Here is a 14403-nt window from a genome sequence, read left to right as displayed (position 1 = left end):
GGAGGGGGCAGGGAGGCCCAGCTTCATCCCACGGCTGTGGAGAAGGCCGTGGTGCCCGACGGCTGTGTGGCCTGCGGTCCGTGCTACGGGCACTCCTCCTAGCTCCGTCACCCTCTGGGTCCCCCAACCCTTGCACAGACGTCTTCCAGACCAGCAGACAGCAGGGAGGCCTGACAGGGAGGGGACAGATGGCTCAGGGGAAGCCGTCCACAGAGACAGAGAGGTCTGCGAAACTCGGGTCTTCCTCCTAACAGCTGTCTGATCTCCACTGAGTCCAGTAAGTAGCCGGAGTCTCGGGTTCTTTCTTTGTCCAAACTGGTTAGCCGCCCGCCAGAGTCCTCTCTGACCTGGTCCCGTTGCTGTGTCCTACCACCACCCGCCCCTCCCTCCAGAGCTGCGCGGGTGCCCCCTTCCTCCTGCCAGAGCTCTGCTGGCTTGGAGAACCCCTGTGTGTGCTTTAGGACCCGCAGACGACACGGAGTTACTCATGTCTAGGAAAGTGTCAGTATGTTCGACTGTGATTTGAAGAAAGAACTTGTAACACGGACAAGGCTGAGTCCTGGTAAGAATGAAAAACAGAAAAGTTACATAGCAACGCCGTGAGCCCGAGCCATGCCCGAAAGCAGCAACGAGCACCAAGGGACAGGCCCGGTGACAGGGCTTCAGGGTGGGGCGTTAGAGCTTTGAGGTCTCCCTCCCCGCCCAAGTTCAAGCTGGGAAGTTCCGCCTCTAAGACTGCTTGCAAATAAAATACTTCTCGCTGGCCAGCAGGAAACCTGAACTTTGAATTATGGACTACCCCTGGGAGGAAAATCCATACTCCGTACTCATCTAATAGAGTATTTGGATGAAAAGTCTAGTGGATGATGCATTTCTTAGTTCTTGGCTCCCCCTGCCCCCTCCCCTTTCTAACAAAATAAGGCTCTATGGGATCTGGCCAAATTGTCATCCTGTTGCTGACATTCTTAATGAGGTAGAGTGATTAGCGATCACAGCCTTATTCTCAGTTGCTTCCCAGAGAGACTCTGGAAGGGAAGGAGAACGACCCTGGGGGCACAGAGCCCGTGGGAACGAATTTCTGGCATGGGGGTGGGGAGGCAAGGGTGCCGGTCCTGGGCTACCCTGTACTCGGGGGTGGTGTGCGCATCTGGGCTACCCTGTACGCGGGGGTGGTGTGCGCATCTAGGCTACCCTGTACTCGGGGGTGGTGTGCGCATCTGGAGACCCTTCTGAGATCCTCCTTATGAACATGGGACCCCGGCAGCCTCCTGTGTGGCAGGCGGCTCCCACTCCTCCCTTGGAGCTGGAATGCAATCAGGGCTTCTCGGTAGGAATTCAACGTCAGGGGAGCCCCCTCACACCCTGCGCAGGGTGGGCTCGCGGCCAGAAACTGGAGATGCTTTGCTTAACCCCAAACCAGGCGGGGGGCCAAATCCCTGGGCTCTCCCAGAGGTGGAGGCAGGAGCTGTGGCTACTCGTCTCGACACATCCCTCATAACGGCTTTGGGGTGAGGCTGATGAGCTGGTTTTCCCAGACGGCCCGGACGGGAGGGTGCGGAGCACGAGGGCCTGGCTGCTCTGCTGGGTGCCCAGGCAGAGACCGTGGTGAAAGCCAGGAAGCCTCCACAAGCCCGGCCAAGACCGATGCCAACCTTCCTCTTAGCTTTAGCTCATGCTGTTCCCACAACGGGAGCACCTTCCTCCTTCCTTTCCAGCCTCCCATCCTTGAGAACCAACTCAGGGTCTAGGCATTTCATAAACCCTTCATTAACTACCCCTGCCCACTCTAGTCCTCTCTTGCTCTAAAGTTCTAGAGCCGTGTTCTGACCTGGGATGGGGAGGGTGTCCCAGGAGACATCTGCTGCTGCCTAGAGATGGTTCCCATCGTCACAAGTGCTGGTGCCTCTAGCGGGTAGGGACCAGGGATGCTGTTAAGCATCTTGGAATGTACAAGGCAGTGCCCTGCCACAACATGCCCCCGGGGCCTCAGTGTTGCCAGGTAGAGAAACCCCGGTCTGGAGCAGCAGGAGTTGGGCAGCTAACACAACGTAGATCTGTATGTCATCTGTTGTATCATGCGTGGATGTCTTGTCTCCCCCAAAAGACCGTGAGCTCAAGGTCAGTGCCACACGGTTCATTTACCCCCCAGGACAGACAGCCAGCTATGGGCACAGTAGCGAGGGCTACAAGGTGATGGCGGGTGGTGCAGGCTGTCCTAACGACAGATTTGGGCAAATCCATGCAACGTCCAGCCGCGGAGGTTCCGTTCTGTGTGAGACTGAAATGGTTTGTGGGGACATTCAGGTCTTGGGGGAGAGGACTTGGCTAGTCCTGGAGCATTTCTTGCGCTATCATGTCTTTTTCTAGACTCTTGGGCCACCCCGTTATCCACCAACCATTAGCTGTTAAGTACAGGAGCTCGTGCTTGGTGGGATCTGTAGTTTGGCCCTTTGTCCCGAGACAGAACTCATCCTTCGTAGCCGGTTAGCAGAGATCAATTCTTCAGGTGACAGCAGGTCCTACCCTCAGGAGCCCCAGAGGCATGCGGATGTCGGATAAGAGATGGGGGGCATCAGAGTAGCCACGGGGAACCATTCTACGCTTACCTGGAGCTTCTCGATCAGAGGCGAGCTCTTCACCTTGATTTTAGGAGGATGGCTTGCACTGGGCGGTGATTTCTATAGAGCAAACGGACCAAAACAACCAAATGAGCGAGCTGCAGGGAGGTGGCATTCCAGCGGAGCTCGCAAGGCACAGGTGGAAGGACAGGGGACAGGAGCTGGTTTCACCACTTTCCCACTTAGCCTCAGCTCTGCACTTCCCGCGCCAGGCCTGCGCCAGCCTAGGCTCCCCTCCACACGCCCCCCATCTCACAGCCAACAAGAGCACTTGCACCTGTGAATCAGAGCTGGCAGGACAGACTCCGAAACACAAGAGGCCTCCTGCCCCAGGAAGGAAGACCTCAAGGTCACGAAGCGAGAACAGACTATGTCGGAGGGCATGAGAGCTTCACCTCATGACCTTCAACAACGTGAGCCCACAGGGAGGGAATTCTGAAGAGAAAAGGCAAAATGACCATTTGTTCTGTTTGCACAAACAAAACCACAACTACAGACCAAAGCTGAAGCGTCACAGAGGCACAACCGAAATCTCTCCCTTGAACTAATGATATTTTTGGAAAAATCCGACCCGTGTGTTAATTACCGATCGTCGTTCTCCAGAACATTGGCGCTTCATCCTGATGAAGCAGACGCCGATCCCTGCCGCCTTCGGGCATCGCGCTGGTTCTAGGAAGAGTGTGACTTGGCGTCTGGCCGTGGACGCAGCCAGCGGCTGACACATACGTAGAAAACCACCAAACTTTCCGCCAGCTGGAGATGTTTTTGTAATGAACGTACTTCAGGAATCTCATCTGTAGTTTATTTTATCTAAAAAATGGACTCCTTGTTTTGTGTCACATCCCTGTCACTTGAGTCTGGGTCCCCTGATATATGGGTCCCAACTCGGAGTGAAGACAGTGGCGTGATGGTGACGGCGAGGCGCCGTGTGGTTTAGCAGAGGCCGGGGCAGGATTCGGACTCGTCCACAGTTTGGAGACCCCACATGCGTTTCCTGCCCCCACGTGCTAGTTCACCTGCATCATAAAGAGGAGCGGCACCCACCTCTTGGAGGGGGTCCGAGGTATTATTAACAGGATAATTGTACGTTAGTGACGGAAGGAGGAAGACTTACTCAGGCGAACTCCTTGGGACCTTTTTAAGGTCTCACATTGAGAGAGAGGGGCTGGGCTGGTTCAGTTTCCAGCTGGCACTCGGGTTTTGACCGTCGGGTGCCCTGGCCTCAGCCTGACAACTAAGACCCAGGCAGGCAGGTTAGTATAAATGATTCTGGGGCGCCTGGGCGCCTTAGTCGGTTAAAAGTCCACCTTCGGCTCAGGTCTTGATCCCGGGGTCCTGGGATGGAGCCCGACATCAGGGGCTTCCACTCAGCAGGGAGTCTGCTTCTCCCTCTGCCGTTTCCCCCTGCTCATGTCCTCTCTGTCAAACACATAGTAAGATCTTTAAGAAAACAATGATTCTAAGGACACCTCCAGTGTGAAGAAGGTGCCTTTGGTCCCATGAGTTCACCCTGTCAGACATTCCCAGAGCAGCCGGGCAAGGAGCCACGTGTCCCTGATGAGGGCAAAGAGCTTCCAGACCCAGATCAGTCGGTTTTGATTTCTGGGCTTTACGGTGGAATGTCACAGGAGCCGTTGTTTCTGAAGAGACTGTTTTGGGAACTGCAGCAAGGGTTTTGCTGACAAAGCTCACTTTGTGTCGTATCAGAAACTTCTCTTCCCCCGGCGACCACTATCTTCCTGAGAGAGGGGACTTTGGATAACAGCAGCCCCTGTGCTGTAGGACCGCGCTGGGAACCCAGCCCAGGCTCCGAGCCCGCGGTCTTTTGACTTGGGCGGCAGAGTGGGAAGACGCGGGCGCCGCGGCCAGTGCAGTTCCCGGACACGGCAGCAGGGGACAGCATTCCCCCCGCCGTCTAACACAGGGCTCCATCCTCCCCGGAGGGAAACTCGCTCAGGCTCTGAACAGAAGTATGTACGTCTACGTGTGACGTTCCTAGAAGGTCTAGAAATTGTGAAGCTGATTTTTCAGCTGGGAGAGCTTTTCATCCTTTCTCCGGCAGAGGGTTTGGCCAACTAGTCTTGTGGCTGGAGGGGCAGCAGTGACGAAGCAGTGAGGAGACCCTGCCCGCCCTGAGCAGTGCCCTGACTGGAGCCCTCCCTCGAGCCCCACCCCCCCAGGCTTCGGGAACTCGGGTTCCTGCAGGCAGCAGCCTCCCTCCCGCCTGGCCAGTCAAAGCGGCTGGTTCTTTTTATTTCCCCTGATTACCCAGGTGACAAGACGTCATTGGTCCTGGAAGCAATGTCCTTCCTACGTGCAAGCAGCCTGCCACTTCTACTTCAGGCAAGGTTATCCTTCTAAACTCCGCTCTCCTACTCGTCCAGCCCTCGGCTCTTAGAGGCCGTCTCTCTGCTGGGCACTCCCCCAGGGGCTGAGCCTGGAGACTGGTTTCTCCCAGAGCCGCTGAACTAACCTGACTCGCTCTGCCTTATTCCAGGGAATAAAACGTCCCCGTCCAGCCCCTGTCATCTGTCTGGCTAGTGTTCGTGTCCCGTTTCACAAATAAGGAAGCAGGCTCAGTGCAAGACAGGGGCTTCCCCAGGGCTGAGCCCGGGTCATGGGGGCCAGCCTCAGGTAGGCTCCTAAGGGCCACGGCCACAGACACCAAGCCCAGGGGCTGAGAGTCACCAGGAGAAGCTGACCCCCTGTAAAGAGAAGTCGTTGGCATGTATCTGGTCATAGCACTGGCTAGTAACTCCTTGAGGCCACAGAATCATAATACTGGTGTTTGAAGAAATTCCAAAAATCCTCAGTTTTTAAAAACCGTGTTTCTTGGGGTTCCCATTCCAGAAAGAGACCCTTGTTCAGGGCCTGGGGGAGTAACCTCAGAGCAGTAACCTCTAGGTGCCCCCACCCTCCTCGACCGGCAGCAGCAATGCATTTCCGCTTTCTCTGATGGGCCTCCGCCTATAAGCCGGTGGGAAAGGTTTGAAACTGTCTCTGTCCTCCACACATTCACGACCACAGGCGCTCAAGGTCACATGGGCGCGCGTGTCCATTATCAGGTTGCTGGTCCCCAGAAAGGAAGGAGAGAGGTGGCTGAGGTGAGATGTGGGAACTGAGCTACGTTTGGCTTCCTGGCTCCCTCTCGGGGTGGGTCTTCCAGGCTGGACGAGAAAACATGCAAGCTCGCTTCTGGGGGACCGTGGTGTAGCCACCAGGAAGGCTTTTTGGCTCTGGGAGTGGCACAGAGAAGTCCCTCTTACAGCTACGATGGGATAAACAAGGGCAGGTACATACGGAGTCTGGGAATCTACTGCCGGCTAGATCTGTGATGTCAGCGCCCGGCTGCTGTGCGTAACGCTGGTTATTCACACACGAGGGTGACGAGGCCTCTGAATACTCTGATTTTCTTCCAGGGACCCAGAACAGTAGCCAGTCTTTACAAGAGCAGTGTGAAACCACGGTACTCGGTCTCACGAGGCAACCCTGCCTTACACAAGTGCAGCCTCTTTCCAGGTGCCTTCTGCACAAGGAAGATCACAGAAGTCGGACCTGGACTGAAACCTAACCTTGGTGACTCCTGAGTCTGGCGTGGTAATACTGTACGACCCGTTTGTTCTCTTTGTTGAAATTCTCCGGCTTGGAAAACAGTGCTCCAAGTCTAGACAAATCCTGAAGGAGCCTCCATGAGGAGGCGCGGAAAGGAACCTGGGTGTCCGAATCAAGGATGCTGGGAGCATTAAGAAGAGGCGCTTCATCCCTGAATCCGGATGGGAGAAACTCCCTGCACAGGTTTCAAGGTCTAAATGTGTGTGTTTCTCCTCTAGAAGGAGAAAGCAGATCCATAACCAGCATCCCCGAGCCCTGCCACGACACTTACCTCCTCACCATTCTGGCCCAGCTCTACCTTGGGGGGGAACAGGGGGAGGGAGCAGGGCGGTTTCCTCCTCGTTGGTTTACAGGCTGGTGTCTGGAGGCAGGGGGACAGACAGACACACAGAGAGAAAAAGAGAGAGAGCTAATCAGGCAACAAGGAGGAAGAGGAGGAAGTGGAAGCTGGTTTGGGATGTTCAGGGATGTCTGGAGAGAGACGGAGGGAGGGTGCGTGTCTTTGATAGAGACTGTCCGTTCGCTGTACGAGTGATTCTTTTCCAGGGTCTGCCCCTTCTGACTTCCGGGCTCCTGGGCCTTTTCTGCGGGAGCACCCTGTCTGCTTTGAGAGTCACTGGCCTCTCAAAACGACCTCTCAAAATGACACTGGCTTCCGGTCTCCAAGGGCTGCCGGCACCTTCTATCGCCACTACCCTCCTCACCCTTCGTGACATCGCGTTACTCTCTAGAAACCCAAGACCGAAGTTTCGGATGGGAAAACCAAAGGACAGAACGTGGCACCTAAAGAAGAATGATCGCTGCGCCCTGGTTGGCCCCAAGGGGCCACGGCCCACCCCGGCCTCTCCTTCCTGTCCCGCCTGCTGAGCTCTGCACACCGAGTGACTCAGGACAATCTAGCCCAACTCTCTCCAGCGTCACAACAACCCTTTTCACACTGTCCCCTCCAGCTGGACTCCCCTGGGGTCTGGTGGTCCCCGGACCCTTCCCGATCCCTGGCCTCCCATCAGAATGCACGTCCCTGAAAAGTTTTCTCTTCCTCTTCAATTCTCAACTCAGAATCTGCCCCCTCTCACCGGGCTCCTGACTCCCGGACGTGGGCGTGGGAGCTGAGCATGGGGCACCTCCGTATTCTGAACCCGCCCAGGCCTCGCATGGCCAGGCAGGATCTAAGTCCCCCACAGTACATGACCAAGATGGAAAGGAAGCCAGGCTCCCATGTTTCCAGCTCCCTGGCCTGCGTGTCCCCCCCCCCCCCCCCCCCCGCTCCTGGCCAGGCCGGTGGGAAGCCTCCCTTGAGTGGGGAGAGATTCTGCCCAGGCCCAGCCGCCTGGCCACAGCCCTCACATTCAGAGGGACCCTCTCGGGCTTCGCTTCCTAATTTGGTAAGTGCGGAGCCTCCTCCCTCCCTCTGCTCTGGGCCTGACCCAGACTTCCCCTTCCTCCCAGAAGAGGGGCTCAGAAGCCGTCCGACTCACCTCCTTCGCCATGGCTGCCTGCTCCCTGAACCGCCCAGCCAGCTGGGCCACCGAGGGGGGCGCCGAGTCATCCACGGTGGCCCTGGCCTCTGCCGGTCTCTCCTGGCAAACCAAGGGGAAGCGAAAGTTAATGTGTGCTCAGCTCTCTCTTCTTTGCTTCTGGGGGCCACGCTGGGCACTGTGCTGTGGCCTCGAGCAGGGAAGCTGTGACAACGACGCATTTCAGTAGCATCTTGAACTGGCATCCAAGGATTTTTAAGACCCTCCACTTAACCCTCCACTTTAGTGCATAGTGGTGACCCGCTCGGCCCTGGGTGTGGCTCCGGGGGTCTAGAGAGGAATAAAACTGGGTCCTGTCCCACAGGGGCACCCAGGGGTCTGCGAAGTAGCACAAGCTCACGTTCCTCACTCTGCAAAGACCCAGACTGGAGAGGGTTCTGTAGAGATGGCACGGGGCTCTCCTACCCTTGGTCGGAAGAGGCCTTCAGAAATGGGGAGTGGCCAACACGTTGGAAAGAAGGGCTTTAAGTGTAGGGAACAGGGTAAGCAGATGCCCTTACTGAGCTCTGAACATGGATATAGGTCTTGGCGTCTCTCCTTAAGTGAGTGCCTTGGACGAAGAAGCATTCGGTGCCTCTTTGTTGAATTAATCAGGAAATAGTCTGACGGGCACTTGGCGAGCATAAGGGAGCCCAACCACCGGGTTCAGGCCCTGTGTTCTCCATCTCCTACGAGCTCGGCGAGCTGGGCCAGGGGCTCCCCCTTTCTGCACCTTTCCGCGGGTTACATGATTCACTGTCTGGAGTGCCGAGGCCAGCAGGGCACACCGTGAAGGGCTCTGGAAGGCTTGCCACTATGCCCAGCAGCGGGGTCCTCGCCGGAGCCCTCTGCTCTCCACGGCGCCCTTCCTGAGAGCGGCTGGTCCCGGTCTTCCTTCTGCTCCTTTTGCCAAAGGAGCCACCTGCAAGTTAGGTTTCTCCAAGTTGGCTACCGGCGTGCACAGGCCCTGCTTGCCCCCCGCGCAGGTCACTGGGACTCCCTCCAGGGGCCTCCGGGCTCCCTGACGCGACCAAGGTGCCCTGGACACTGTCGGCGTCCACGCGCCACTTCTCACCGAGACACACTTGGGGAGTCAACGAGGGCTGTAAATGGCCACCCCACTCCGGCCGTGGGGCACGTGGTCTATGTAACCACCCGGCTGCAGTATTTTCTTAAATGCCCAGTCCTAGAGGCGTCAGGCGTTGGCTTTGGGGATGGCGGCAATGGCTGCAGCCGCCCCGTGACTTCCCCTCCTGTGTCTAGCCTGAAACTGGGATTTGGGCGCAGCTGGTCTGAGAAAGCCCACCTTGGTCTCCGCATGGGGCTCGTGGCCCACAGAGATAAGGCCCGTGTCCATGTACACCACACACACGCGCTCACATTCACGCACGCTTATTCGCGTGCCAACACACGCACTCACATGCACTTCCTAGGCCCTCCTTTTTGTGCTAGAGGTGTGTCCAACCTTTCTTGTTTGGGTGTTCCCTCCAAAGTAAATGTCCCTGGTCATGCTAGACCCTGCCTGGGGTCAGGGGGTAAGGCAAGCCCCAAGCCCCACTAACCTCTTGTTGTGAACTTCAGCGATCGGGGCTGAGCCCTGTGAAGACGCCTTTGTTTAGAGATGGAGAGGAGTGGCCGGAAAACAGACCTTTGGGTCTGAGAGCAGGCTGTCCCGGAGGAAAGATGAGCTTGTCTTTGCTCTTTCCTGCTGTAATTCAAGGTCAAGCCCAGCCTAAACACCCAACGCTGACCTCGCATGCGGATGTGGAAGGGTTCACCTCCATTCGGGAAGCCGGGGGGGGGGGGAGACTGAGCCCCCTGCAGCCAGGCCCAGCTGGGCGGAGCTCCCTGGGCTCCCAACTGCCCCACCAGGAGGGATCACAGGCCAGCGTCTAGTCCTTCCGGTCCTATGGAGAGGTTTTGGCCCGGTTTCGATGACTAGAGCCCCTCTGGCAAAGACGCTGGGCCGGCTGGTCTGTGCCTCTGCCTGACTCCCCGCACACAGAACGGATCGTTTCTCCGTCCGCCGCTCTTCACTGCTCGGGCCCTGCTGACCGCGCACTCTGCCTCTGCTCGCGAGGCACCAGTGGCGGGTGAGCAGGAAGGCACATTCCAGACAAAAATAGAGCTGTACGGGACTCAGAAACTCCCCCTAACTTCCTTGTCTCAAAACAGGGCTTGGCAAGGGGCTCCGGGAAGTGCTAGAACGATGAGGCTTCTGGAAGCATTTGGGGCTTACGAGCTGGGTTGAAGGAAAGATTATAATATATCTAAGTTTGTTTTCCTGGAGCCCAGTGAATGGCTCTCCTTTAGAACGTCTGAGGGTTCCAGAGCTTATTGAAGCCTGGAAAATCCACTCACCACCAGCCCCTCTCCAGATCCCAGGCTCTCCGCTGCGGCAGTGACACCCAGAGAGGGCAAGTCACTTAGCCAGAGTCACACAGGGGAGCCAAGAGGATGATCCCTGAGAGCCTTTCCTCCAGCGGCTGATAATCCAACAACAGATGTCAGTCAGGCAGCATGATTTGTGAAGGCGCTTGGGAAACTGCGAAATGCTCCTTTCTTCTTGGGTCAGTCTCTAGGTCTTCAGTCTGTTTTCCGGATTCATCTCCTTCCGGACTTTAGCTGACACCTGTCTTCCCCGACTGTGCATCTCCGTGCCAGTGTCCTGGGCCCAGCTCCGGCTCACCGAGCCCTCCCGCCACCGATCAGCTTGGCTCTGAGAGCCAGCTTGGAAACCGCTCCTGTGTACCTGTCTAACGTTGCTGAGGCCAGAAGAAAAATCACCTCTGGTGTTTACTTTCCTTTTCTATGGGACTTTCTTCTGAGAACTGGGGAGTCCCTGTGTCGGACGGCATGGAACTTCCTCCAAGCCGTTGCCATGTTGTGTAAACACAACCCGCATAAGCCGACCATGCACCCAGCAGAACCTTCGTGCTCAGCCCGAATCGGGCTCTGCCTCCTTCTTGGCCCTGCCCATTTCTCCATCGTCTTCCTGGGTCCAAGACCCAAGTACCTGACACCGTCTGGGCCCCGCATTAGGGAAACAAGGCACCGAGGGAGGCCTCTCCGTCCGCAGTGAGGGAGAGAAGCGAGGGAGCACCAGCTCGGGGGCTGAGGAGCCCCTGCTCTTGGCTAAAAGGAAGGTTCTCTTGCGGGCCAGAGACAGCACAGATGACCAGAGCCTTGAAAATATGAAGCGTTTCCTTCTTTGCTCTTCTAGAATGACGACGGATCTTAACACAGTCCTTTAGGGAATTCACATTCTTCCAAAACGATCATACTTACACTCACTTCAAAAGACCCACAGACCAACTCTCCGGGATGCCACAACGGTCCGGAGTCTTCCTTCACACCCTCCCTTCTCCCTGACTCTTCGACTCACCCAGCGTCCAGCCATTCCCATCCTGGGACGGTGCACATGGTGCGGGGTCGGGACCCAGGAAGGCCCGCGTGACCGACCTCCGTGCTCAGGACACCTGCTGTGTGGGGAGCTCTGCCCTTACGGCACTCGGGACACTCGCTGCAACTCTCACGCCCCTCTTCCGGGAGAAGAAACTACCCCAAGTGGCTGAGTAACTTGCTATTCAAGTCAGCAAGAGCCAGCACCGGACTTCGCTAGATACCAAAGCTCCAGCTCTTTCTAGAACAACGCGCTAAGTAACTCTAGACCTTTTGGGGAAGGGTTCTCTTACTCAGTCATTAATATATCCAATATTATCCACTATATCCAATTATATGCAATAGTATCACCAATAAACATCTACAGTTCTAGGCCCTGGGATGTAACAGCAAATAAGAGGGAGCGCTCACCCTTAAGGGTTTGCTGTCCCAAGGGCGGACACCAACTACAAGCACAGACACAGGTAGATAAGGTGACTGGCTGAACGCTTAAGAAGAAAGGAAACGTTATCTCGGGGAAGACACGTATGAGGAGGCGTCATTCGAGTTCAATCCCAGCTGGGGACGAGATGGGAAGCAGACAGCACAGACAGAAACAAAGGCTGAGGGCCAGAGTGACAAGCAGGACAGACACGGTGCGTCCAGGAGACGAGGGACGTACGGATGCGAGCGGCCTGGGCCACACCGTGGGAGGCTGTCTCCCAGAACACCACCCGGAGGGTCTCGAGGAGAGCTGGGAGCTGGGCCCCCCCAAGAGGCTGTCTGTCTGGAAGCGGAGAGCCCAGGAGGGGCTTCTGCAGGCGGCCCCGCTGAGCGCCAGTGGTGGAGGGGCCAGGCTTGCAGGGGGCAGAAGGGGTGGTCTGGGGGCAGGACAGCGAGGAGAGACGGACGCCCTGGGTCTGGGGAGCACGGGAAGGCAGCAGCCGAGGGCGACTCCCGAGAGTCTGATTCGGACAGTGGGAGGCAGCGGGATTTTTCCCTGCACTGGGGCAGGCTTGCTGGGACAGGAACCGTGAGTGAGGATGGACGAGGGGTGAACCGTTCCTTCTTGGTCACGAGCGTCTGAAATGTTCGTAGACGTCCAACTGGAGACACGGCAGAAGGGAACTGAATGCAACCACATCCAGAGCTCAGAGGACGGGTCCAGGCTGGACACGAAACTAACCCTCGTTAGACTGTATTCACAGTCACAAGACTAGATAAAATCGGAGGATACACAGCATAGGGCAAAGAAAGGGTCCCCAGACTGAACTCTGGGCCATCTCCTTATTAATGCTGGGATGGCTGTCGTTCGCAGAGGAGGGGGCCTGGCAGACATTTTCCTGCAGATGGGATGGGTCGGGGCCAGAAGAGCCCTGTGGCACAGGTGACAGAGGGTAAGAACCCTGCAATGTCACCGGACAGAGAAAACCTCGTGTCTGTCCCCCGTGCTGTTGAGACCCTCCTTCCTTATTTCTCGAGCATCTCCAGACGCCGCAGCAGGCACGGGATGACTGTGGTGGCCCTCAGAGGGCACATGGCCCTTTCTGGAGGAGGCGGGCAAGGGAAAGACCAGCAACAAAATGAGGCCCAGGGACAGGAGCGTGTGCATGACGCCGACCAGATTTCACATAAGCCCCCAAAGTCCTCGATGTCTCTGAGCCTCAGTTTCACTATCTGTAAACTCAGCATGATAACCCTCGTGTCCCTGTGTCGTCATGAGGACACAGGACGAGGGTGGCCCTCAGGGCCAACACCTGCCGTGAGCGTCCTCGCCCAGGACCTTTGCAAGCAAGCGGGGCTGCTGGGACGGCGCTCGGGAATGCGGACTTCATCTCCCAGGTGTGGGGGAGCTAAGGAAACATCGTGATGGGGAGCAATAGGATTCGCTGCGTGGGAGGAGCCCTCTGGAAGCCGATGCACAATGGCGTGTGTTTCCACCCCTCCTGCCGTCCTGGGGCGACAGGCAGGATCTGCTGCTGCTCTTCGGAGGCTGCTGAGAAGGAAGGTGTTTTCCGTCATCGGCATCTTCCTCCTTTCTTCCTTTTCTTCTCCTCCTCATGATGGCTGTTGCTTGTTACCACCCCTCGCGCAGGGCGCCTGGGAGGTGGGCTGGTCAGGACACTGGGCAGGTCCCGAGCATGGTCTCGGACCTGCCCCTTTCTTGGGGGACTCTGGTCACCTCACACAGGCTCTTGAATCCTCGGCCTCCTGCCCTGTGCAGTGGGAGTCAGGCCTGCCTTGCCTTCCTCATGGGACCGTTGTGAGGCTCTGCACGCATGACGGCAGACGCACACCGGATGAGAAGAGACAGAGACGCCACGACGGGTGCTGTCTGCACCCGAGTTTACGGGCTGCTGGGGATTTTAAGTATTTAAAGTGTGACCCATCTGCTTGGTACGCAGAATAACGGCCCCCAAAGATGTCCGCATCCCAACCTCTGGATCCTTCCACGGCAAAGGGGAATGATCAGCTGCCCTTAAAACAGGGAGATTGTCCTGAATGAGCTGGGCGGTCCCAGTGCAGGCAGGAGGCTTCCCAGACATGGAGGAGTGGACGGGAAGGGTGTGAGCGTCTGAGAGAGCCAGTGAGGCTGTGGGGCCTCGAGGGCGGAGGGGGCCGCAGCCGGGAGAGGCAGGCAGCCTCGGAGCTGGGAAAAGCGGGGAAGCAGGCTCTCCCCTAGAGCCTCCAGAAGGAACACAACCTGCCAACAGCTTGATTTTCGCGCAAGGAAACCCATGTCCAGCTTGCGACCACCAGACCTGCAAGGTGACAGGTGACAGTTCACTTCACTGGCCACGGAGGAGGGCGACAGGGCCGGCAGGGTTTGCTGAGCACCCCCGAGCTGTACGCTCTGCGCTGAAGACACGGCACCCCCCGTCCCTGGAACCCACATTTGGGGGAGGGACCCGCAGTGAACAAATACCCAAGTGAACGCAGAGCATGGGTGTGTTGTTAAAGCCCTGAGTGGCTCACCAGAGACAGGGGCACTGGGCACGGCTTCTGTGTGTGGTCACAGGGCACCTCCCTGAGGAGGGCAGGAAGGGGGGAAGGGGAAGAGGTGACACTGAGCTGAGGGCCCTGTGGCTGGAGAAGGCCGGGGTGGAAACACGGCCTGGGCACCCACGCTGGCCGGGGGCATCTGGGAAGGCTTCCAGGAGGAAGCACCAGCCTGGCCAAGCCTGAGGGATGAGCGCGACTGGTCCTTCTCCCACCGACGGAGCCTTACGGGGAAGGCTGGGGAGGCCAGGGCAGCTCCGGAAGCACAAGGGTTC

At 57.4% G+C, this 14403-nt stretch overlaps 1 protein-coding gene across 3 annotated transcripts in view; it reads right to left on the bottom strand.

Moving 5' to 3' along the window:
- Positions 1 to 14403, bottom strand: part of RCSD1 (RCSD domain containing 1) — a 56450-nt gene that overhangs the window by 6889 nt on the left and 35158 nt on the right. For 2 of the 3 annotated variants that reach the window (XM_032318745.1, XM_032318742.1), the window contains 3 exons: positions 7709 to 7810; positions 6502 to 6591; positions 2607 to 2678 (listed from right to left, as the gene is read on the bottom strand). In XM_032318745.1, coding sequence (XP_032174636.1) covers positions 2607 to 2678; positions 6502 to 6591; positions 7709 to 7810 — 264 coding nt within the window. Of the gene's footprint in view, positions 1 to 2606; positions 2679 to 6501; positions 6592 to 7708; positions 7825 to 14403 lie in introns of all 3 variants that reach the window. The other variant, XM_032318743.1, reaches the window with a different exon arrangement.

The sequence above is a fragment of the Mustela erminea genome, chromosome 17, assembly GCF_009829155.1.
Source record: "Mustela erminea isolate mMusErm1 chromosome 17, mMusErm1.Pri, whole genome shotgun sequence".
Taxonomy (NCBI): domain Eukaryota; kingdom Metazoa; phylum Chordata; class Mammalia; order Carnivora; family Mustelidae; genus Mustela; species Mustela erminea.
This window is presented reverse-complemented; position numbering and strand designations above follow the sequence as displayed.